Below are 22869 nucleotides of genomic sequence, written 5' to 3' on the forward strand. Positions count from 1 at the left end.
GCATTAGGTAATGTGGACATTCTGAATTCTCCTGCTGTGTACCTGAACAGGCGTCGGAATATGGCGACTAGGGGCTTTTCACAGTAACTTCACTGTAGTGTTAATGTAAGCCCACTTGTGACAATAAAAGATTATTTTTAAAAATGTATCTGCTCCACTCAATATCACCATTACTCAAGATCACTCTTTTGCTATAATTCTATTCTTAGAATCATAGAATCCCAACAGTGGAGGAGGCCCATTGGGTTTGCACCGACCCTTCTTGATTCACCAATGGGTACATAAGGCGGCTTAAAAGCACACACCCATATTCACAACAATATACATATTTCAAAGTTGTCAAAAAGTAGCAGCACAACCCAGTTCAAGATGGAGTTTTATTGAAAACCGTGTACATTAGACAGTCTTAATAAATACATTTGATTTAGTTAGGACCATAAATACATTTGTTTGGTTAGGATCATTTCTAAACAATGTGCATATCTGTAGAAATTAGAATATAACCATTCATGGAGTACGTGTATTAAATGCAGAAATTCATCACCACCCACAAAAAAACTGGTAAAACCATGAGTAAAATATGTACAGTTTGCATGGGGATAAGGCTATGGAATTTAATACATGGATCACAAACCCAAAGGCTGACCTTGAATGTTTATTAATGCATAAATCCCGTTCACATTTGTTTTGATTCCCCAACCTGCAACTGCTTTTGTTCAGATATCCGAATCCTCAAAAGGTACAGTCATGATTGTTGAAACCATTGTTCCTGCTACAATATATTACAGTTTTCTAACTTTGTATAGTTTTCAGTGGAGTGAGGGAGTTGGACCTTAGACATATTTTTTGATTTCATCATACAGTACCAGTACGAAGGCACCACCCATTCCTCTCAATACATTCGACCAGGCACCTTTGAAGAATGCTTTACCTCCTTCATCTTTTGCAATCTTCCTCCAGCATTCAATTGTGCCCTTGTACATAATATCAGCTGTTAAGACATTACAACAGCAATGTTAGAATACGTATTATTCACTCACTGCAAAATATACTTTATTTACTGGCAAAGAATAACGGATCCCAATGTTTCTTCTCTCAGGCCAATGTTACTACATGTGTAACTCAATCACTGGTTACTACAGTATTTTCTGTGCCTATAGTTCGTTAACATAGGCGAGCCAGTTAGCTAGATAGCTAGTGTGTGTTTCTGGTTAACACCAAAGTGAGAGTTTGATTCCCATTCCAGCTGATGTAGACTCTTCACCCTGCACTTGAGAGTGGAAGAAAATGGCAAACTGCCAAGAAAATAGCTCAGGGTTAAGCACCAGCAGGCATTGAGGCAAGAACCTGCCTTTGGGCACAGGATAAAAGGCATGATCTTAATGTCAGATTTCCTCTTTTTTAAGAATGCACAATAATGAATATGATGGAATAAGTGCAACATTATAATTTAACTGATGAATCAAACAAGAGAACATTGGGCAGCATGGTAGCACAGTGGTTAGCACTGTTGCTTCACAGCACCAGTGTCCCAGGTTCGATTCCCGGCTTGGGTCACTGTCTGTGCAGAGTCTGCGCATTCTCCACGTGGCTGCGCGGGTTTCCTCTGGGTGCTCCGGTTTCCTCCCATAAGTCCCGAAAGAAGTGCTGCTAGGTAATTTGGACATTCTGAATTCTCCCTCAGTGTACCCTAACAGGCGCCAGAGCGTGACGACTAGGGGCTTTTCACAGTAACTTCATTGCAGTGTTAGTGTAAGCCTACTTGTGACAATAAAAATTATTAAAAGATAATTAATTTAAATAATTTATAACAATCACTTGAACAGCATAATTATTTGTGTAACTGGTATGTTGATAATCCACTCTTCCAGGAACTCTGGAGCATATAATAAATTGTTTTTCAATGTATTTATTGCCCAGGGTGGCGTCTACTTGGTGTAGGTGATGGTAGGCAATGTGCTTATTAGATACTTCAATAATGTTCTGAAAAGCATCATGTTTATTTAGTGTTAACTGGTGTTTTCATGTGTCCAACAAAATGTATCAAATAAAGGTACTTTTCACCTTTTTCTAACCCACCAATGAATGATTTTTATTGTAGCAATTCTATAAAATTAAAGTTTTTGTAATGCCAAATGGAGGATATAGAAATAGTAAAGATGTTTGTTTATGATTTTCCACTTATGTTAAAGACTAATATCTAGCTGGTTCAATAGGTTGAGCGCTGGATTTTCATCTCTTGTCTGGATTTAAACCCAATTCAAAGTGACTAAATGAAAACTTCCTTTGTCTACAGCCTGTAAGACACCCCTACACCCCTGTGCGGATTTGGATTTTTGTTTATTGTCACGTGTTCCGAGGTACAGTGAAAAGTATTTTTTCTGCAAACAGCTCAACAGATCATTAAGTACATGAATAGAAAAGGAAATAAAAGAAAATACATAATAGGGCAACACAAGGTATACAACAACGGGGAAGAAGCTGTTTTTTTGAGTCTGTTTGTGCGTGTTCTCAGACTTTTTTTATCTCCTGCCCAATGGAAGAAGTTGGAAGAGTGAGTAAGCTGGGTGGGAGGGATCTTTGATTATGCTGCCCGCTTTCCCCAGGCAGCGGGAGGTGTAGATGGAGTCAATGGATGAGAGGCAGGTTTCTGTGATGGACTGGGCTGTGTTCACGACTCTCTGAAGTTTCTTACGGTCTTGGGCCGAGCAGTTGCCATACCAGGCTGTGATGCAGCCAGATAGGATGCTTTCTATGGTGCATCTGTAAAGGTTCTGCAAAATGGCTCATTTGTGAAATGAGTTTGAACAGTCTCTCTCACCCCAATTTCTATTGAACCTGGGTCCACAGCAATTAGTGCCAATCTAGCTGCGAGAGGCCACAGAGCAGCAGGAGACTGAAGTGGAAAAATGTCACATATGCAATGAAGTGCAGCAAAGGTAAAAGGCCATTTAGTCTATTGTGCCCACGCCTGGACACAGTTATGTTTCTATTTCTATGAACTCCCAATTTCCAATCTGTGCTATAATTTGTTCCAGCTTTCAAACATGTTAAGTCGCATCATAAATATTCTCAGGCATTGCTGTCTCACGGCACCAAGGACCGGGTTCGATCCTGGCCCCGGGTCACTGTCCGTGTGGAGTTTGCACATTCTCCTCGTGTCTGCATGGGTCTTTCCCCCACAACCCAAAAAGATGCGCAGGTAAATTGGCCATGTTAAATTGCCCCTAATTACAATTAAAAAAGAACTGGGTACTCTAAATTTTAAAAAAAATAAAACCAAAAAAATATTCTCAGGAACCTTTGGGTACCATAATATGTTGGTGTCAACACCAACAGCATTGTGTTACATGCAAGTGGTTGCAACAATGCTCCTCATGCAAAATAGTCTCAATCTTGCACATGGAGGATAGCACTGAACAAAGGTCAAATATGTCCTCCGGGAGAGAGAAATAAATCGAGAAGATATTGTACAAATTGGGCTAAAGAATGGGATGGGGAGAGGGGCAAGAAAAACAAGTGCATTTTCAAATATTGGAGAAATTAAAATAGATATGGGTCACCTGTTAAGAAAGCAACAAGTTGGAATAAATATAAACTACAGATGCATTTGCATTCAGGTAAAAGTGTTTCTGCATCTACTAATATAAACATGACAGTAGGTGTCTGGATTAGATTTACCTTGGGACCGAATTGTTGTGGCTTTCAAAACTAAAGTCACAGGCTGCAATATAAATCACTGCATTTTATAGTGGGAGATGATGGCATAGAGGTAACATCACTTGCTGCTTTGGCAGCAAGGGTTCAAATTGCATCATCGCAGTTGGTGGAATTTAGATGCAAGCAAATAACTGAAAGCTAGTCTCAGTAATGGAAACCATGCAATATCACTAATTATTGTTTCAAACCTCATCTGGTTCACTAACAGTTCTGCCGTCCTTACCTGGCCTGGTCTACATGTGACTCCAGACCCATAGCAATGTGGTTGATTCTCAACTTCCTCTGAACTGAACTGAAATGGCCTAGGCAAACCACTCAATCGGGCAACAAATGTTGGTCACATCCCATGAAAATATATATTTTTTTAAATTGCTGAAAAAAATACACTTCTCAAAGCCTTGCTTCTTGCACTCATCAAGAAAATAGCAAAATACTACAGGGGGTGGTAATCTGAAATAAAAACAAAGAATGCTGGAAAACCTCAGTGTGTTTGGTAGCATTAGCGGAGTGAGAAACCGCGTTTATATTTTGAGTCCATGCGACTCTTCTTCAGAGTCAAGGAGAGGGTTTTGTTTATTTAATACCAAGAGGTTGTGATTTCCTGTGACTTTGGTATTCTTGCAATTGTCTGGATGAGTGCAATATGAAAATCTTCAACAAAATGTATTTTTTTCAAAGCTCTGTACTACCCAACGAGGATATTAATTTAAAAAGTGCAGTTGAAGGAAGAATGCCTATTTGGCACTCCATATGGTGACTGATGTCTCTGTGACTAGAACAGGCTTCACAGTCTCAACGGAAATGTTGAGAACGGGGAAGTAGCAGTATAACTCTAGTCAGTGCCATTGCTACACCCTAAAGGATCATTTCATTATTCAATTAAGCGGAAAGATTTTATGCGTGAGTGTGTCATTTAAATTTATTTGCGGAAAACTGATTTTTTTTTTTTAAAACAGATTAACATTGACACTTACCTTCCTTACGACCTGACTGCATCATCATGCGCCGACGGACAGTGTCAAAGGGATAGGACACCAGGCCAGCCACTGCTGTCACACTCTGTGCAATCATCCAACTGATCAGAATGTGCACGTTCTTGGGATCCGGCATCATACCTGATGATGAATTGAGAGGCAATTAATTTGTTTGATGTTTGATGTTCATTGATAAATGACAAACTTGACTAACTTCAGAGTTTTACAGCACAGCAAGAGGCCTTTGAAATGAAATGAAAATCACTTATTGTCACGAGTAGGCTTCAATGAAGTTACTGTGAAAAGCCTCTAGTCGCCACATTCCGGCGCCTGTCCGGGGAGGCTGTTACGGGAATCCGTACCAGCCTTTGGCCCATCATATGTGCCCCAGCCAACAAGCAGCTAACTATTCCGATCCCATTTTCCAATAATTGTACGCCAAGAAATTTCAAGTGCTTATCTAAATGCTTCTTAAATGTTGAGGGTTCCTGCCTCTACCGCCCTTTCAGACAGTGAGTTTAAGATTTCAACCCCCTCTGGGTGAAAAAGCATTTCCTCAAATTCCCGCTAAATCTCCTGCCCCTTACCTTAAATCTATACCCCTGGTTATTGGCCCCTCTACCAAGGGGAATAGTTTCTTCTATCTGCCCGACCTATGTCCCTCAATTTTGTCCACCTCAATCAGGACCCCCTCAGCCTTTCTCTGCTCCAAGGAAAATGAACCCGCCTAATTAACTCTTGATAGCTGAAACGCTTCAGCCCAGGTAAGATCCAGGTTAATCTCCTCTCTAGTGCAATCATTTCCTTCCTATGGTGTGGCAACCATGACTGCACACAGTACCCAAGTTATGGCCTAACCAGTGTTTTATACAACTCATTACAACCTCCTTGCTCTTATATTTTTCTTGCAAATACATTTTTAACACTGGTTAATGACGATAGCTAGGACACTGCCTTTGTGTGAATAGTGTTTGATTGACCTTGAGAACTGCAGAAAAAGGCAATTTGTATTGGGTGGGGTATTGGGTGGGGTGACCCCACCCCCTCCCCTGGCATGGCGCAGAGTTACATGAAATAGGTGATCATAACTTTTTATTGAAAATAGATTGCTTACATTGCCTGGAAAGTTAAAGCCAGCGAGGAAAGTATGTAAAAGTTACAAACATTGACCAAAGGAGTGGGGGGGGGGGGGGGGGGGGGGGGGGGGGGGTATTCTAAAATATCTTAGCAGAACTGGAGTCCAAACTTCCACAATGTGACTGATGAGATTGATGAGGTCTGGGTTTTTTTAAAAACGAAAATAATCCACGAGTTTTAATTTAAAATTTCATTTCTGCGTTTATCTAATTTTGATGACGATGATCTTTCAAATGCATCATTATAAATTAAAATCATTGTGGTTACTGTGTTGGAATATTACGGGACACAGGTTAGTGTGTATGTATTGGAATATTTCAGAACACAGATTAGTGAGTATGTATTGGAATATGTCAGGACACAGGTCAGTGTGTATGTGTTGGAATATTTCGGGTTACCGGTTAGTGAGTATGTGTTGAGAATATGTAAGGCCACAGGTCAGCGTGTATGTGTTGGAATATTTCGGGTTACCGGTCAGTGAGTATGTATTGGAATATGTCAGGACACAGGTCAGTGTGTATGTGTTGGAATATTTTGGGTTACCGGTTAGTGAGTATGTATTGGAATATGTCAGGACAGAGGTCAGTGTGTATGTGTTGGAATATTTTGGGTTACCGGTTAGTGAGTATGTATTGGAATATGTCAGGACACAGGTCAGTGTGTATGTGTTGGAATATTTCGGGTTACCGGTCAGTGAGTATGTATTGGAATATGTCAGGACACAGGTCAGTGTGTACGTGTTGGAATATTTTGGGTTACCGGTTAGTGAGTATGTATTGGAATATGTCAGGACACAGGTCAGTGTGTATGTGTTGGAATATTTCGGGTTACCGGTTAGTGAGTATGTATTGGAATATGTCAGGACACAGGTCAGTGTGTAGGTGTTGGAATATTTTGGGTTACCGGTTAGTGAGTATGTATTGGAATATCTCAGGACACAGGTCAGTGTGCATGTGTTGGAATATTTTATGACAGAGGTTACAGTGTCCCGAAATATTCCATCACATACACACTAACTTATGTCCTGAAATATTCCAACACAGACACACTAACCTGTGTCCTGAAATATTCCCAACACATACACACTAACCTGTGTCCTGAAATATTCAGGTCATAGCTGGCTGCTAGCCCATGCAGCTTTCTTCTCACCTTTCGCAGTATCGTAGACACCAAAGTAGGCAGCTCGATAGATGATGATGCCTTGGACTGAGACGCTGAATCCCTGGTAGAGGCCCTTGAGGCCATCTGATTTAAAGATCTTGGTGATGCAGCTGGCCAGACCAGTGAACTCTCTCTCATTCAGGCCCTTGCCCACATCAGCTGCCAGCCGCGTTCGGGCAAAGTCCAGCGGGTAGACGAAACAGAGTGAGGTGGCTCCGGCTGCTCCCCCCGAGGCCAGGTTCCCAGCAAAGTAACGCCAGAACTGTGTCTTCCTATCGACACCTCCGAGGAAGATCGTCTTGTACTTGTCCTTGAAGGCGAAGTTGAGAGCCTGAGTTGGGAAGTATCTGATCACGTTGGCCAAGTTCCCACGCCAAAATGATATAAATCCCTGCTCTTTCGGAATACGGACCACACAGTCTATGATGCCCTTGTACTGTGTTTCTACTGTAATCTGCTTGCTGGCATGTTGCACCTGAAGGAGTTCAAACAAAAGTTAAGAAATTATCGTTATCGCAGGCCCATTTAGGGGTTGCTGTTTTTGATTCGTCCTCATATTAACTGTCATTACAAAATAGCCCTTAAAAAAATAATCCAAGGAATGTTACAGGATCAACAGCAGAGTGCGTGGCTAGGTTGGTGGGAATTCTGGAATATGGAAAGAAAGAGGAATTTTGTGGACAGGCATTGGGGGTTCAGGAGGTGTGTTACTGTGTACAGGACTCCCAGCCTCTGACCTGCTATTGTAAATGCAGTGTTTATATGGCTGCACCAAGTCGGTTTCTGGTGCATCTCAATCCATTAAAAAAGCAACTGTCCCTTGGATCACAACAAATGTTTTGTCACGAAATCGGCTTAAGACCTGGTCTGGATTTGACACATGATTTCCCCACCCACAACCATGATGAGCTCCTGATGTAACGATCATGTTACCCACCTCCTACGTATCTAATTATTCCCTCTGGTTAAAATTAAACAGCAAGGTCAAACAGTTAAAGCGGAAGCTGACCTTCACTGTCACCTTTTCAAACTGTCCTTCCAGAGGATACATATTCAAATGTTTTACTGCGTAAACCCTATATCAGTTTTGTAAAAAGATTGGGGGGGGGGGCTAAGCTGCTGAAGTGGGACCGAGACAACAAGAGACCTGGGAAAAAGTTGGAAAACACCCAAGAAACATTCTATTCGCTCCGCACTCAACGTTATATACACAATGGCGAAGAGTAGCTTAAACCCAGAGGTCATGCTGATGCTAAACTCCTTCCCCTGGAATCCTGCAGGAATTTGTCACAGCAAAGTGAGGAGTCCTCCAAACTGTTGAAGAGGAAAGCTCAACAATCTGAAAATTGTGAGGAGCTCTCTCTGTCTACACATAGGAAACAGATACATTGTTGAGGTATGAGAGAGTGAAAGCAAATCTTAGACAATGTTGATAGCTCTGCCGAAGCAACAGACACAAGACCATCGGGCATAATTGTACAAAATTGTGAAGGATGTAGATAGGAAGAAAAGGGTAGGTCAGAAGAAACCCTTCCCTTAGTTAAGGAAAAGGGCAGGAAAGTGGGCATGAGGAATGTTGGATCAGCCATGGTTCTACTCGATGGCGGAGCAGGCTTGAGGGGCCAAACGGCCCACTCCTGTTCCTATTACGTATGGTCTTTTGGGGCAATAACCAGAGAGCCTAAAGGTAAGTTGATAGGCAGGAGATTTAAAGGGGATTTGAGGAAAAACGTTTTCATCCAAAGGGCGGTGGGAACCTGGAACTCACTGTCTGAAAGGATAGTGGGGCAGGAACCCTCACAATATCGAAGAAACATTTAGATGAGCACTTGAAACGCCAGCACACAAAGCTACGGATGAAGTGCAGGAAAGTGGGAATAGAATAGATCGGTGCTTGATGGCAGGCACAGGCACGATGGGCTGAGGGAGGAGTCTCTTTCTGTGCTGTAAAATTCTGAGATTCCGGACTATGGAATTCAAGTTTCGGTCAGAAAAGATTTCTTTACACAGAAGGGCATTTTAGGGTGGGACACTGGATCAATTCAAGCACCTTCCAGGTGACATATGGAGAAGAGGGTGGAATTGGGATTCTGAAAGAACCTACATTTTTCATGCCATCTTGTGAACAAGTGGAAAGTATAGGCTGCTGAGGTGGTATATGTATGAAGACAGAAACATGCCAAGAAATAGTCAGCAGGTCGGGCAGCATCTGTGAAGAGAGGGACACAGAGTTCTGGGCTGTGACCTCTCACCAGAGCACTCCACAGAAGCTGCCACACCGGCTGAGTGGTTCCAACATGTCCCTGTTTTCAGTTCAGGTTTCCAGCAGCCGGCAGTATTTTTTTGACTTGTGCAAGAAATAACTAAACGGGCCGGTGACCTCTGCTCTGGAGGCTGAAATGGCTTAAAAGGCGACCAAAAGTAGCTAAACTTCTCCTCTGATCAAATAAAAAGGCTGTATAAATGGCACCGGCTTGATTCAAAGCGAATATTTGTCAATGTAAACACCACGCTGGCCCCTCCCAACACCATCCAAAATAACTGATACACTTTCACTGAGTGAGGGGGTTACTTTGGAAGGAGAGCCCTGGGTGGAGGAGAGCAGGCTCGGAGAGTCAGTCCCAGCTCGGCTCACTGAATTCCAGCATCAAGCCCATTGTAGTCAGTGCTCGCTTCCCTGCGCATATTTGACCAGCTAGCAAATAACTCATGTAACAAGGCACCTGCTCCCCCCGGTTTGAGATGAATCAGCCCCGAAGCTCACCTATCCATCACTTTGCTGCAGCCAGGACTGTATCCGTCTCCACTTGTAGACCCAGGTGATGGACAGAGATTAAACCTTTTCTCCCATCTCCCTTCAACCACTCCCAGTGGAAGCGAGTTCCACATTCCCAAAACTCCGTGCTTAGTTTACTCTGAATTTCCCATTGGATTTCTTGCTGAATGTTCTACATTTTTTTTAATAGTTCCTATATGGGATGTGGGCTTCGATTGGGTCAGTATTTATAGCTCATGTCTATTTGCCCTTGAGAAGGTGGTGGTGAGCTGCCTTCTTCCTGTCCTGTGGTGATGACCTCTGCAGTTATCCGGTTACCCCCCCTCAGAGGAAAAATCCACTCAAACGATTGGTGCAAAACATTTTGGGATGGCCCCCTCCACCCCTGTCCCCTATGGAAGCCACATCCAGTAACATGCTCCTGTGAAGAGATTGGGGTGATCTGCGGCATTGGATGTCACTGGGCTTCAGGATGGACATTGCCACGGCTCCTCCTTGTAAAACTGTGACCCGGTGTCGGTTACAAACCTCCCCTCCCCTTGTGCTTTATGTTTAATAAACCGGCTGGACAATCCAAGCGTAGCCAAACCTGGGGGGTGGGAGGAGGAGTGTCCCCCAACACCCCCTCCAGCAAAACTGCTGCCGGCAGAGGTTGGTGGTGACAAAGTGGCGGGGGATTCACTGGGATGGGGAGGAGGGGGATTCACTGGGATGGGGAGGAGGGGGATTCACTGGGATGGGGAGGAGGGGGATTCACTGGGATGGGGAGGAGGGGGATTCACTGGGATTGGGGGGGGGGGGATTCACTGGGATTGGGGGGGGGATTTACTGGGATTGGGGGGGGGGGATTTACTGGGATGGGGAGGAGGGGGGGGGGGGGGGAGGGAGGCGAAACTTTGGCTTCAAACGTCTGATTCTAAAAACAGAAGTGGAAAACAATCCCAGTGAGACGCTGGTTTCTTTTTATAGCCAGCCAGTTCAGAGTGTGGGCCAAACCAGTTAGCAAACTTGTTGCCCACTCGGCTAGAGTCGGTGTTGTCACGTTGTGGGGGGGGGGGGGGGGAGATGGCCGTTTTAGGATTTACCACTCCATGTTAAACATACATAACGGTATATATACACAAACTCTACCCCTCTCACCTGGAGCAGCAATTTCACCCTCTCGATGGGGGCCACTGCTGTCTTGGAGATGGCAGCGGCAATCCCGCCCGTCAGAAAGTCCTTGAGGAAGCTGATGGCGTAGTCACCCATCTTGGGAGCAGAGCTTTTCCTGAGAAGGAGACCCGCTGGTACAGCAGCAGCAGCAACCTCCGGGGTATTCGCGGCGGACCAAATGGACGCCGCTCCTCCCTCACACCTAATATAAGCATCCTATGTATCGCGAGAGGGGGGCACAGTCCGCATTGGGCGCCCCTCCATAAATTTCCCGTGGTGTCACAGTTCAGGAGGGGCGCCATGGCTGTCAGAAGAAGGTATCAAAGTTACACTGGGGACATTTAAAGGACATGTTTGATCAGGACCGAGTGGAAATAGCTGCAATGTGGTTCGACCCGATGGTACAAACACTGGGTTTAATTTGGCCAAATATTTAACCATCAATTCCCCCCCCCCCCCCCCAAGAAGTTCTGTTTTTAATTCACAATTTAAGTTAACCCAGTCTCCAAAAAAAAACTTGTTAAAAAGTGAAAATAAGGTCGAAAAAGTAGTCAGCCTCGACGATATGATTGCCTTAATTATTTGTTTAACTTTTTTTTGCGTTTTTCTGATTTTTAAAAAATCTTTTGAGATTAATTTGCACTTTCTGACCATTACTTTGGAAAGCAGTTGGGCTTTGGTGCAATGATGGGCGGTCGGTCAAAAGTGAGAGGTTGGCTGCTCTTTCCAAATGCTGGACATGGTGGCGAGTTAAAATAACAGCCAGGCACTGTGCAAACACATGGACAGACATTAGCGTGTGACTCCAGTTTAGTCAGAGGCGTGAGATTGGAAAGAAATGCCCGGGGAGGGAGAAAGTGCGAGTGGACCTCAATTCAAAACGAAAAACACAGAAAATGCTTGGCAATCTCAGCAGGGCTGGCAGCATCTGTGGACAGAGCAGGGAGCTAACGTTTGTACGGCTGGGTGGCTCTTGTCAAAGCTTCTCTCTCCACAGATTATGTCCGACCTGCCAATTTAACTGCAGTGATCTGCGGGAAATCGGTTGGATTGAAGTTGCCGCCTTTGACTTTGCATTTGTCCTGTAAACCCTGAACGGTATGTGGTCAGTCTGTATTTGGCCCTCCAGCAGGAGGGGGGCCCGGTCCGGCTGGTCTGCAGCGGGCGGCTGGAGGTCACCGTAATGCTTTGTAGGGCGGAGCAAGGATTTCCACAGCCAATTGGAAAAAAGCTGGCGCTGAGCAGGCGGCGAGATCCAGGGTTGGAATGCCTCCCGCAGCACTCACTCTCTGTGCAGATTGAATGCACGGCCCTGCATGATGAGGATGTAAAAACACCTGTGGTATGCAAACTTCAATCGATGGCATCTAAACGTGGTTAAGATCTCCTTAACTCAGATATCAGATTGGGGGCTGGTTTAGCACAGTGGGCTAAACAGCTGGCTTGCAATGCAGAACTATGCCAGCAATGCGGGTTCAATTCCTGTACTGGTTCAATTCCTGTACTGGTCTCCCCAAACAGGTGCCGGAATGTGGCAACTAGCGGCTTTTCAGAGCAACTTCATTGAAGCCTACTTGTGACAATAAATTATCATTATATCCAGGGAGGTATGGTGCCAGCGTGAGGGTGAATGGCTGCTGCGGACTTGCTGCACAGGTTACAGCAAAAAAAAACCCTAACATGTGCAACATCCTGCAGGCACCATGGTCAAATCGACCAGTGGCGGCCACGAGCTTGTGTTGAATTGGTCCTGCAAAGGACCATGGGAATTATGGCCAAACCCAGGACTCCCAACAGATACACAGCCCATGTGTATCTAAAACACAGGTAAGAGACCTGATTGAAACCCCCGCTCGTTTGAATTTTAATGGCCCATTTTCCCAGGACAATAGAACTCCAATGAAGCAACCGGTACATCGACTGACTGATCGGCGCCACTTCCCTTACTCCGAAAGCACAACTGCCAAGGTCAGTGACAGGTAAGGACCCGCCCAGCTACCAAAGCACCCGCCCCTTTATTAGCCAAAATCAAAGAGAGTGATCAGAGCCCTGTCGAACTATTGGGTCCAAGGTTAAGGACCGCCCCAAAGAGCACAAAATCCCAAAGGGATAAGAGAGGACACAGCCATGTGTTGTTTGGATCCGGCCTATGCCAACCTAATTAATAGAAATCATAGAATTTACAGTGCAGAAGGAGGCCATTCGGCCCATCGAGTCTGCACCGGCTCCTGGAAAGAGCACCCTACCCAAGGTTAACACCTCCGCCCTATCCCCATAACCCAGAAATCCCACCCAACACTAAGGGCAATTTTGGACACTAAGGGCAATTTATCATGTCCAATCCACCTAACCTGTACATCTTTGGACTGTGGGAGGAAACCGGAGCACCTGGAGGAAACCCACGCACACACGGGGAGGATGTGCAGACTCCGCACAGACAATGACCCAAGCCGGAATTGAACCTGGGACCCTGGAGCTGTGAAGCGATTGTGCTATCTACCGTGCTGCCCCCAGCCAGCCAAATTCAAGACCAATGATCGATACCTGATGGATGAGCCCAGCAGAGACAGAGCCACTTTCTTAGAACCAGCCAAGTGAAATCCAGATAAAGGCCTTATCCATTTGCACAGTGCCGGTTGCCCTGAGGTTAAGTATAGATTATTGTAGCTGATAGGTGTAGTTTAACTCGTGGTAGATATTGTGTTTTCATGTTGAGATAACTCTTGTGTATGTAAATGAACCATCTTTTGAACGAACTAGCTGGTTGTGTGGTGATTTGATCGATATAAGGGAAGGCTTGTGGTTCAGTAAGATAAATAGAAATACCCACAGTATTGGCGACGCTGTTGGGACCGAAACAGAGCAACAGTCCATGGTTGTGCTTGGCCAAGTACTGCAGTGGTTCACCATTGCTTTTGGCAAGACGGCTGACCAGAAAACTCTCCCACTCTTACTGTCTGTCCTCATGCATATCGAAAGGACTTGCAGGCTGGAAATCAACCTGTTTGTCGTGTCATGCACACACAGCTGCCAGTGACATTGAAAGCGAATTTGACATTGCCTGAGAAGCTGCATCCAGCACCCCTTACGAAGGGCACAGAGCAGGCCCTAACTAAAGCTCCCAACAAGGGGGCAGCAAGAAGCAGGGAGAAACTCGGAGGGAGAGTTACTTGACCAATATCTACCTCCTGCCAGCATCTCCTAGAAGGCCATGTGGACAGCAAACAGTTTTGTGAAGCTTCTCACCAGATTCATTGGAGTAGTTGATTATAGAATCCCTACAGTGCAGAAGGGGCCATTCGGCCCATCAAGTCTGCGCCAACCCTTCAAAAGAGCACTCCACAGAGGCCCACTCCCTCACCCTATCTCTGTAGCCCCACCTAGGGGCAATTTAGCATAGCCAATCCGCCTAACCTGCACATCTTTGGACTGTGGGAGGATACCGTAGCACCTGGAGGAAACCCACGCAGAAACGGGGAGAATATGCAAACTCCACACTCACCCGAGGTCGGAATCGAACCCGGATCCCTGGTGCTGTGAGGCAGCAGTGCCAACTACTGTGCCACTGTGCTGCCCTGGAGATCCAGAGTACCAGATGTGCCCCTTGCTGATCCAGGGAGCTGACGAGGCATGGTCTATCGGAAGGGTCAGAAACAAAGTATTGACTTAAAAAACAAACCAACATTTTCTTAAAACTCTACACGTAAACAGTAACATAGTGAACCATTTACCAGTTGACATGTTTATGTCATCATAATTAGATTGATTTTTTTTACTGGTTAAAATGGGTGAGAGCAATTTTGCCTCATCAAATTTTGGATATTCCAATAGCTGACGGGAAAGAAAGTAGTCAAACATATTGCCATGTAATAATTCAGTTTTCATATTCCTCAGATAGCTAACCGGTCAGTTAACCACCAGAGATGTTGTTACTCGGCAGCGGAAAGTGTAAAACTGGAAAGTAATGAGACAGCAACATTTGAGAAAAGTCCGATTCACAAATCTCTGTGGATTGCGTGATGAAGAACTTGGCTGACTTTATTGATGCACCCACGGAGCTGACAAATGCACATAAGCAACACTAGGGGTAGTGTGAATTAAGAAAGTGCACCAAGATACTGCAATCCAATTCAGCACTTGACTGCCTCATCAGTCTGCTCTCCCTCATTCGCAAAAGTAATATAAGGTGTCAACAGTGTTATCATGTGATACATAGACAGCAGTGGCCTGCTCACTGATGCTCAGTTTTATTCCACCAGGGACACTCGATTTTGGCTTTATTACAGCCTTGGTCCAGGCATGGATAAAAGAGCTGAACTCAGGAGGTGAGGTGAGAGTGACTGTCCTTGACATCGAAGTAGCATTTGACTGAGTCTGGCATCAAGGAGTCAAATGGGAATCGGGGGAGGGGAACTCTCGATGATTGGAGTCATACCTGGCACAAAGGAAGATAGATGGGTGTTGCTATTGGAGGCTCAGTCCCAGGACATCACTGCAGGAGTTCCTCAGGGTAGTGTCCTCGGCTCAACTATCTTCAGCTGCTTCATCAATAAGCTTCTCTCCATCATAAGGTTGTAAGAGGGGATGTTCCCTGATGATTGCACTGGTTCAGCACCATTCACGAATCCTCAGATAACGAAGCAGTCCATGTCCGAATGCAGTAAGTTATGGACCACATTCTGGCTTGGGCTGATAAATGGTAAGTAACATTCATGCCACACAAGTGCCAAATAATAACCATCTCCAACAAAAGAGAATCTATCCAACTCCCCGTGACATTCAGTAGCATTACCATTGCTGAATCTCCCACTGTCATCATTCTGGAGGTTACCATTGACCAGAAGCTGAAGTGGACCACCCATACTGCGGCTACAACAGCAGATCAGAGGCTGGGAATTGAAAATCGCTTATTGTCACGAGTAGGCTTCAATGAAGTTACTGTGTGTGGTGGTATGATTAGCATAGCTGCCTGCCATTGGTGCAGAACACCGGCTTACCATTGGCCCTGGTCGGTCATGTGCCTCTCAACCGGTTGATTGAGACCAGTCATGTGACGGCTCCCCGATTGGTCGAGAGGCTGTGTTAACCCCGCCTCCAGGGCGGGATATAAATACCCAGTACTCCCGGCGGTCGTCCTTATACTGTAATCGACCACAGAGCTAACATCTAGCTGATTAAAGACATACTTTTGTCCAGCAACTCGTCTCGCGTTCAATTGATGGTACATCAATTTAATCCGCTAGAAATTTGAAGATGGAGCTCCGGATCAAGCCTGAATGCCTCCGCATCAGCCCGCAAACTCAGAATGCATCGGAAATCTTCAAGCATTGGCTGGCGTGTTTCGATGGTTACCTGGCGTCCGCAAGCAGCCCCACCCCCATGGCACAGAAGCTTCATATTCTCCATTCCAGCGTGGGCATGGCGGCCTACGTGATGATAGGGGAAGAAAAAGAGTACGCGTGGCCATGAATAAGCTGAAAGGACAGTTTCTTAAGCCGGTAAACAGAGTGTTCGCCCGACATCTGCTGGCTACCAGACAACAGTTCCCTGGTGAGTCCTTAGACGATTTTTACCAGGCCCTCGCTGTCCTGGGGAGGAATTGCACCTGCCTCCAAGTTTCAGCCACTGAGCACATGGAACTTTTGATCAGAGATGCTTACGTGGCTGGGATGCAGTCTGCCGCTATCCGCCAGCGGATGCTGGAAAAAGACAACCTCAGGCTAACAGAGGCACGGACTCTCTCCACCTCCCTGGAGGTCGCCGACTTAAACGCCCGCGCCTACGTCCCCAGCCGCTCTGCAGCGCCCTGGGCCTCCTGGCACGCTTCCCCACCGCCATCCGCTGCTCCCGACCCCCCTCAGGCCTGCGCCGCGGGACGCCCCGACAAGTCCGCGGGGCCCCGCTGCTATTTCTGTGGGTTCGCCAAACACCCTCGCCCGCGCTGCCCAGCCCATTCTGCTCTTTGTAAGAGCTGCGGGAAGAAGGGCCATTTTTCGTCGGTCTGCCAGGCCAAATCGGTCGCTGCTGTGCCGCGCAGCGACCGGGGATCTCCTCTTCCGGGCCCTTCCAGCGCACCGCGCCATCTCCCCCCCCGCCCCCGGGCCCCTGCGCACCTCTCTGCCCCCGCTCTCAGCCGCTCCGATCGGCCCGTCGGCACTGCTAACCCCGCCCCCAGCAACCACGAGGGTCCCGCGGGCGCCGCCATCTTGGGCCCCGGACGCCACGTGCGGGCCCTGGGCGCCGTCATCTTGGGGTCCCGACTCCACGTGCGGGTCCCGGGCGCCGCCATCTTGGGGCCCCGACTCCACATGCAACTCCTGGGCACCGCCATCTTGTTTGCTAATCTCACCCCCGATTTCAAACCCGTCGCGACCCGGGGCAGACGGTACAGCGCCCAGGACCGGACCTTCATCAGGTCCGAGGTCCAGAGGTTTCTGAAGGAAGGGGTCATCGAGGCCAGCAACAGTCCCTGGCGAGCCCAAGTGCTGGTGGTCCGGACTGGCGAGAAAAACCGGATGGTCATCGACTACAGCCAGACTATCAACTGGTTTACGCAACTGGACGCGTATCCTCTCCCCCGTATTTCCGCCGTGGTAAACGAGATTGCGAAATACAAAGTCTTCTCCACTGTGGACCTCAAGTCCGCTTATCACCAGCTCCCCATCCGCGCGAGTGACCGCAAGTACACCGTGTTCGAGGCTGATGGGCGCCTCTACCACTTCCTCAGGGTTCCATTTGGTGTCACAAATGGGGTCTCGGTCTTCCAACGGGAGATGGACCAAATGGTCGACAAGTACGGATTACGGGCTATCTTCCCGTACCTCGATAATGTCACCATCTGCGGCCACGACCAGCAGGACCATGACACCAACCTCCGGAAATTCCTCCAAACCGCAAACCTCCTTAACCTAACTTACAATAAGGATAAGTGCGTGTTCAGCACCGACCGCCTAGCCATCCTCGGCTATGTAGTGCGTAACGGAGTGATAGGCCCCGACCCCGAACGCATGCGCCCCCTGATGGAACTCCCTCTCCCCAATACCCCCAAATCCCTTAAACGCTGCCTGGGTTTCTTCGCTTACTACGCCCAATGGGTTCCCAATTACGCCGATAAGGCCTGTCCCCTCATTCAGTCCACGACCTTCCCGCCATCGTCAGAGGCCTGCCAGACTTTTAGCCGCATCAAAGCGGACATCGCAAAGGCCACGATGCACGCCATCGATGAGTCCCTCCCCTTCCAGGTCGAGAGCGACGCATCAGAAGTAGCTCTGGCGGTCACCCTGAACCAAGCGGGCAGACCCGTGGCCTTCTTCTCCAGAACCCTCCAGGCTTCCGAACTCCGCCACGCCTCAGTGGAAAAGGAAGCCCAGGCCATAGTCGAAGCTGTGCGACATTGGAGGCACTATTTGGCCGGCAGGAAGTTTACCCTCCTCACAGACCAACGGTCAGTGGCCTTCATGTTCGATAATGCACCGAGGGGCAAGATTAAGAACGACAAGATCTTACGGTGGCGGATCGAGTTGTCCATGTACAACTACGATATCCTGTATCGTCCTGGGAAGCTCAATGAGCCTCCTGATGCCCTGTCCCGCGGTACCTGCGCCAGCGCGCAGATAGACCGCCTCCGCTCCCTCCACGCGGACCTCTGCCATCCAGGGGTGACCCATTTCTACTATTTCATTAAGGCCCGCAACCTGCCCTTCTCCACCGAGGAAGTCAGGACAGTAACCCGTGACTGACACATCTGCGCAGAGTGCAAACAGCACTTCTACCGCCCCGAGCGCGCGCATCTGATCAAAGCATCCCGCCCCTTCGAACGTCTCAGCATTGACTTCAAGGGTCCCCTTCCCTCTAGCAACCGCAACATTTACTTCCTGATGGTAATCGATGAATACTCCCGCTTCTCCTTCGCCATTCCCTGCCCCGACATGACCACATCGACCGTCATTAAGGCCTTTCTCTCCATCTTCTCCCTGTTCGGCTACCCCGCGTACATGCATAGCGATCGGGGGTCCTCCTTTATGAACGACGAGCTGCGTCAATTCCTGCTCAGCAGGGGCATTGCCTCTAGCAGGACGACCAGCTATAACCCTCGGGGTAACAGACAGGTCGAGCGGAAGAATGGTACATCTGGAAGACCATACTACTGGCCCTCTGGTCCAGAGATCTCCCTATTTCCCGATGGCAAGAGGTTATCCCCGATGCCCTACATTCTATCTGCTCACTCCTCTGTACCACAACAAATCAGACACCTCATGAACGTCTTCTTGTTTTCCCCAGGAAGTCGTCCTCCGGATCCCCTCTCCCGACGTGGCTGGCCGCCCCCGGACCCATCTTGCTCCGGAAGCATATGCGGGTGCACAAGTCCGACCCGTTGTATGCGTACGTGGAGTACCCCGAAGGTCGGCAGGACATGGTCTCCCTCCGGGACCTGGCACCCGCCGGCGTGCGGCCCTCCCCCCCTTCACCACAGACCCCCCCCCCGTTCTTTTTCCCCCAGTGCCCCACCCAGGCCACCCCTCCCCCATCCATGGCGTCTCCACCACCATTTAACTTTCAGTACCACCATGGACCTTGTATGGACACTAGGTACTGTTGTTAAATGTCTGGGCCAGTGGGAAGCCAGGGATACATTTTTTTTCCTTCTCTCCTTACTACTCATACCACCAGTTCTCCCCCCCCCCCCATCTCTCGTTGACACCCCCCCCCTTTCTCCGCAAGGGGTGAATGTGGTGGTATGATTAGCATAGCTGCCTGCCATTGGTGCAGAACACCAGCTTACCATTGGCCCTGGTCGGTCATGTGCCTCGGTTGGTTGAGACCAGTCATGTGATGGCTCCCCGATTGGTCGAGAGGCTGAGTTAACCCCGCCTCCAGGGCGGGGTATAAATACCCAGTACTCCCGGTGGTCGTCCTTATACTGTAATCGACCGCAGGGCTAACATCTAGCTGATTAAAGCCATACTTTTGTCCAGCAACTCATCTCGCGTTCAATTGATGGTACATCACCGTGAAAAGCCCCTAGTCACCACATTCCGGCGCCTGTCCGGGGAGGCTGGTACGGGAATCAAACCGTGCTGCTGGCCTGCTTGGTCTACTTTAAAAGCCAGTGGTTTAGCCAAGTGAGCGAAACCAGCCCCAGTGGTTTTGCAGTGAGTATAGTGAGCCTGTCCACTGTCTACCAGGTACAGCTCAGGAATGTGATGGAATACTCCATTTGCCTGGATGAATGTGGCTCTAACATGTTACAAACACAAGGTTTATATGTTATGTTTTGGGAACTTCTGTTTAATTTTGAGGTAAAATTAATTATTGAAGGGGGCCATGTGACTTGTTCTGAATTCCGACAACAAGATTGGTGGTTCGAGCATTAAAGTGAAGACCAGATTTATTTACTGGGAAGAAAGTGCAATACATTCACAACTACAAACAACAGCCAGAGAATCTCTGATGACTGTTAAGTCTCCAAGTTTCACAGGGAGGCGTTAGGAATGACAGGTTTTTAAATGGTTATGCACTTACATTTAATTACAAGATCAAATTGGTTTTGAGGCCTAATTAGCATTTCTATCTGGTTGGAAAGCCACATGATTCACATTGCAATCGAGATGGGCTTTGGGAAGGTAAAAATCCACAGGAAGACATTGTAGGACTAGGTAGTAGGTTTGCCTAAGAGATCCATGAACCTCACAGACATGATCAGTCTGCAAGAATCTGAGTGAGAGCCGCAACTTTGGCTCAAGGGAGGAAACTCCAGATGACTCTCACCATGAAAGTAAATTCAGAGATTCAAAGTTATTCAGCTGGAAAAGGAATCAATAAGCAAGTCATTGGGTGCTGAGAACAGCTTTAGACAGGTTCCTGGAGAATGAAATGTCCATTTTGGGGACAGAGTAAAGTACAACCATGGAAGTGGAGTTTCGGTCATTTTAGAGATTAAATGAGGGATCTTTTCTGTAGTTGAGAGTATAAGTTGCCTCCTGCGTAGTAGCAATGGTGTTTAAGTCTGTTTATTATAACTTAAAATGTTGTCATGTCACAGGAAATTCAAAGATCTTTTTAAAAGTTGTTGTCTTTACGGGGATCGTAACAAACAACACTCAAGAAGCCCCACAACATCCAGCACAAAGATGCCTGCTTGATCAGCACCTGATCCACCACCTTAAACATTAACTTCCCCTACTACCAATGCACAGTGGCAGCTGTGTGTGCCATATAAAAGATGTACTGCAGCAACTCACCAAGGTTCCTTCAACAGCACCTTCTAAACCTGCAACCTCTACCACCTCAAGAGTAATAGCAGCAGATGCAAAGGAACACAATCACCTGCAAGTTCCCCTGCAAGCTCCACATCATTCTGGAACTATATTGTCATTACTTCATTGTCACTGGATCAAATCCTGAAATCCTTTACAAACAGCACTGTGAGTTCACCTACATGGACACCAGTGGTTTAAGAGGTGGCTCCTCTTGCTGTGTGGCAAGATTTAACTCCAACTAAATCTATAAATGTGCGGATGATACAACTGTGGTGGGCCGTATCTCAAACAACGACGAATCAGACTATAGGAGGGAGATAAATCACTTGGTTGCATGGTGTACCGAAAACAACCTCTCTCTAAATGTTGGAAAGAGCAAGGAACTGATCATCGACTTCAGGAAGCGTAGCACGAGACACACTCCTGTCTGCATCAATGGCTCTGAAGTGGAGATGGTCAATAGCTTTAAGTTCCTGCGGGTCACCATAACCAACAGTCTGTCCTGGTCCACTCACGTTGATGCAACAGTCAAGAAAGCCCAACAACGTCTCTAGTTCCTACGGAAGCTAAAGAGATTTGGCATGTCTGCATCGACTCTCACAAACTTCTACAGATGTGCGATAGAGAGCATCCTATCAGGCTGCATCACAGCTTGGTATGGCAACTGCTCGGTCCAAGATTGCAAGAAACTGCATAGTGCGGTGAACTCAGCCCAACGCATCACACAAACTTGCCACCCCCACATTGATTCTGTATACACCTCTTGCTGCCTCAGGAAGGCAGACAGCATTATCAGAGACCACTTCAATCAGACACCCCTCCTCCCCAGGCATTAACTTCTTCCAGACCCTTCCATCAGACAGAAGGTACAGAAGTCTGAAGACTCGCACATCCAGACATTGGAACTGCTTCTTCCCCACAGCTACAACTCTCCTCAACGACTCCCCCTCGGACTGATCTGTTCCCTGTGAGAACACTATTCACGACGCCTTCTGCTGCTCTTGCTCAAGTATTTGCTTTGTTTGGCCCCTTGTTCTGCACTGTAACCAATCACTGTTTGTCGATGTACCATTTGGCAATGTTCTCTGTTGATTATTCTTTTGTCTACTATGTATGTACTGTGTATGTTCCCTCGGCCGCAGAAAAATACTTTTCACTGTACTTTGGTACATGTGACAATAAATCAAAATCAAATCCCCATCACCTTCCCAAGGGCAGTTAGGGATGGGCAACAAATATTGACTTGTTAGTGACATCCAAGAACAAAGAAAAAAAGTCAAGAACCTCCACTTCTCTCAATAGTGCAACATAGCTCATTTAAGATGAAGCAAAGTTTGATGCTTCAAGATCATCTACATTTACTGATTAAACACCATCAAGACAAATACAGGCATGTACCTTTTCTTTCCCATCATCTTGGCAGTGTTGTGATTGTACAATGTATGAATTTGACAGTACGAGAACAGTCACTAATCCTTGTTTTTGCATTCATTACTCCCTCTTACCAATCCTACCTCTGGTTAGTATATCCTCATAACTGAAAAATGAGACAAACTTGGAATAGGTTCAAGCATGGAGTAAAAAGGTTAGAATCTCTTTATCGAGATTTCAGGCATTGGACCAGGATTTCCTCTCAATAACGTCAGACTAGTTTTGTTCTGGAGTTCACCACAGATATTTGCACAGA

General features: G+C 47.0%; 1 protein-coding gene across 1 annotated transcript; it reads right to left on the reverse strand.

Annotated features, from left to right (window-relative positions):
* Nucleotides 1-359: 359 nt before the first annotated feature.
* Nucleotides 360-11131, reverse strand: slc25a4 (solute carrier family 25 member 4). Its single transcript, XM_038805661.1, has 4 exons — nt 10909-11131; nt 6981-7467; nt 4695-4835; nt 360-991 (listed from the first exon to the last, which is right to left on the reverse strand). Exons 1-4 carry the CDS (start codon nt 11017-11019, stop codon nt 834-836), a joined length of 897 nt encoding a protein of 298 aa, XP_038661589.1. The 5' UTR covers nt 11020-11131; the 3' UTR covers nt 360-833.
* Nucleotides 11132-22869: the final 11738 nt, after the last annotated feature.

Source organism: Scyliorhinus canicula, chromosome 8 (assembly GCF_902713615.1).
Source record: "Scyliorhinus canicula chromosome 8, sScyCan1.1, whole genome shotgun sequence".
NCBI classification, from domain to species: domain Eukaryota; kingdom Metazoa; phylum Chordata; class Chondrichthyes; order Carcharhiniformes; family Scyliorhinidae; genus Scyliorhinus; species Scyliorhinus canicula.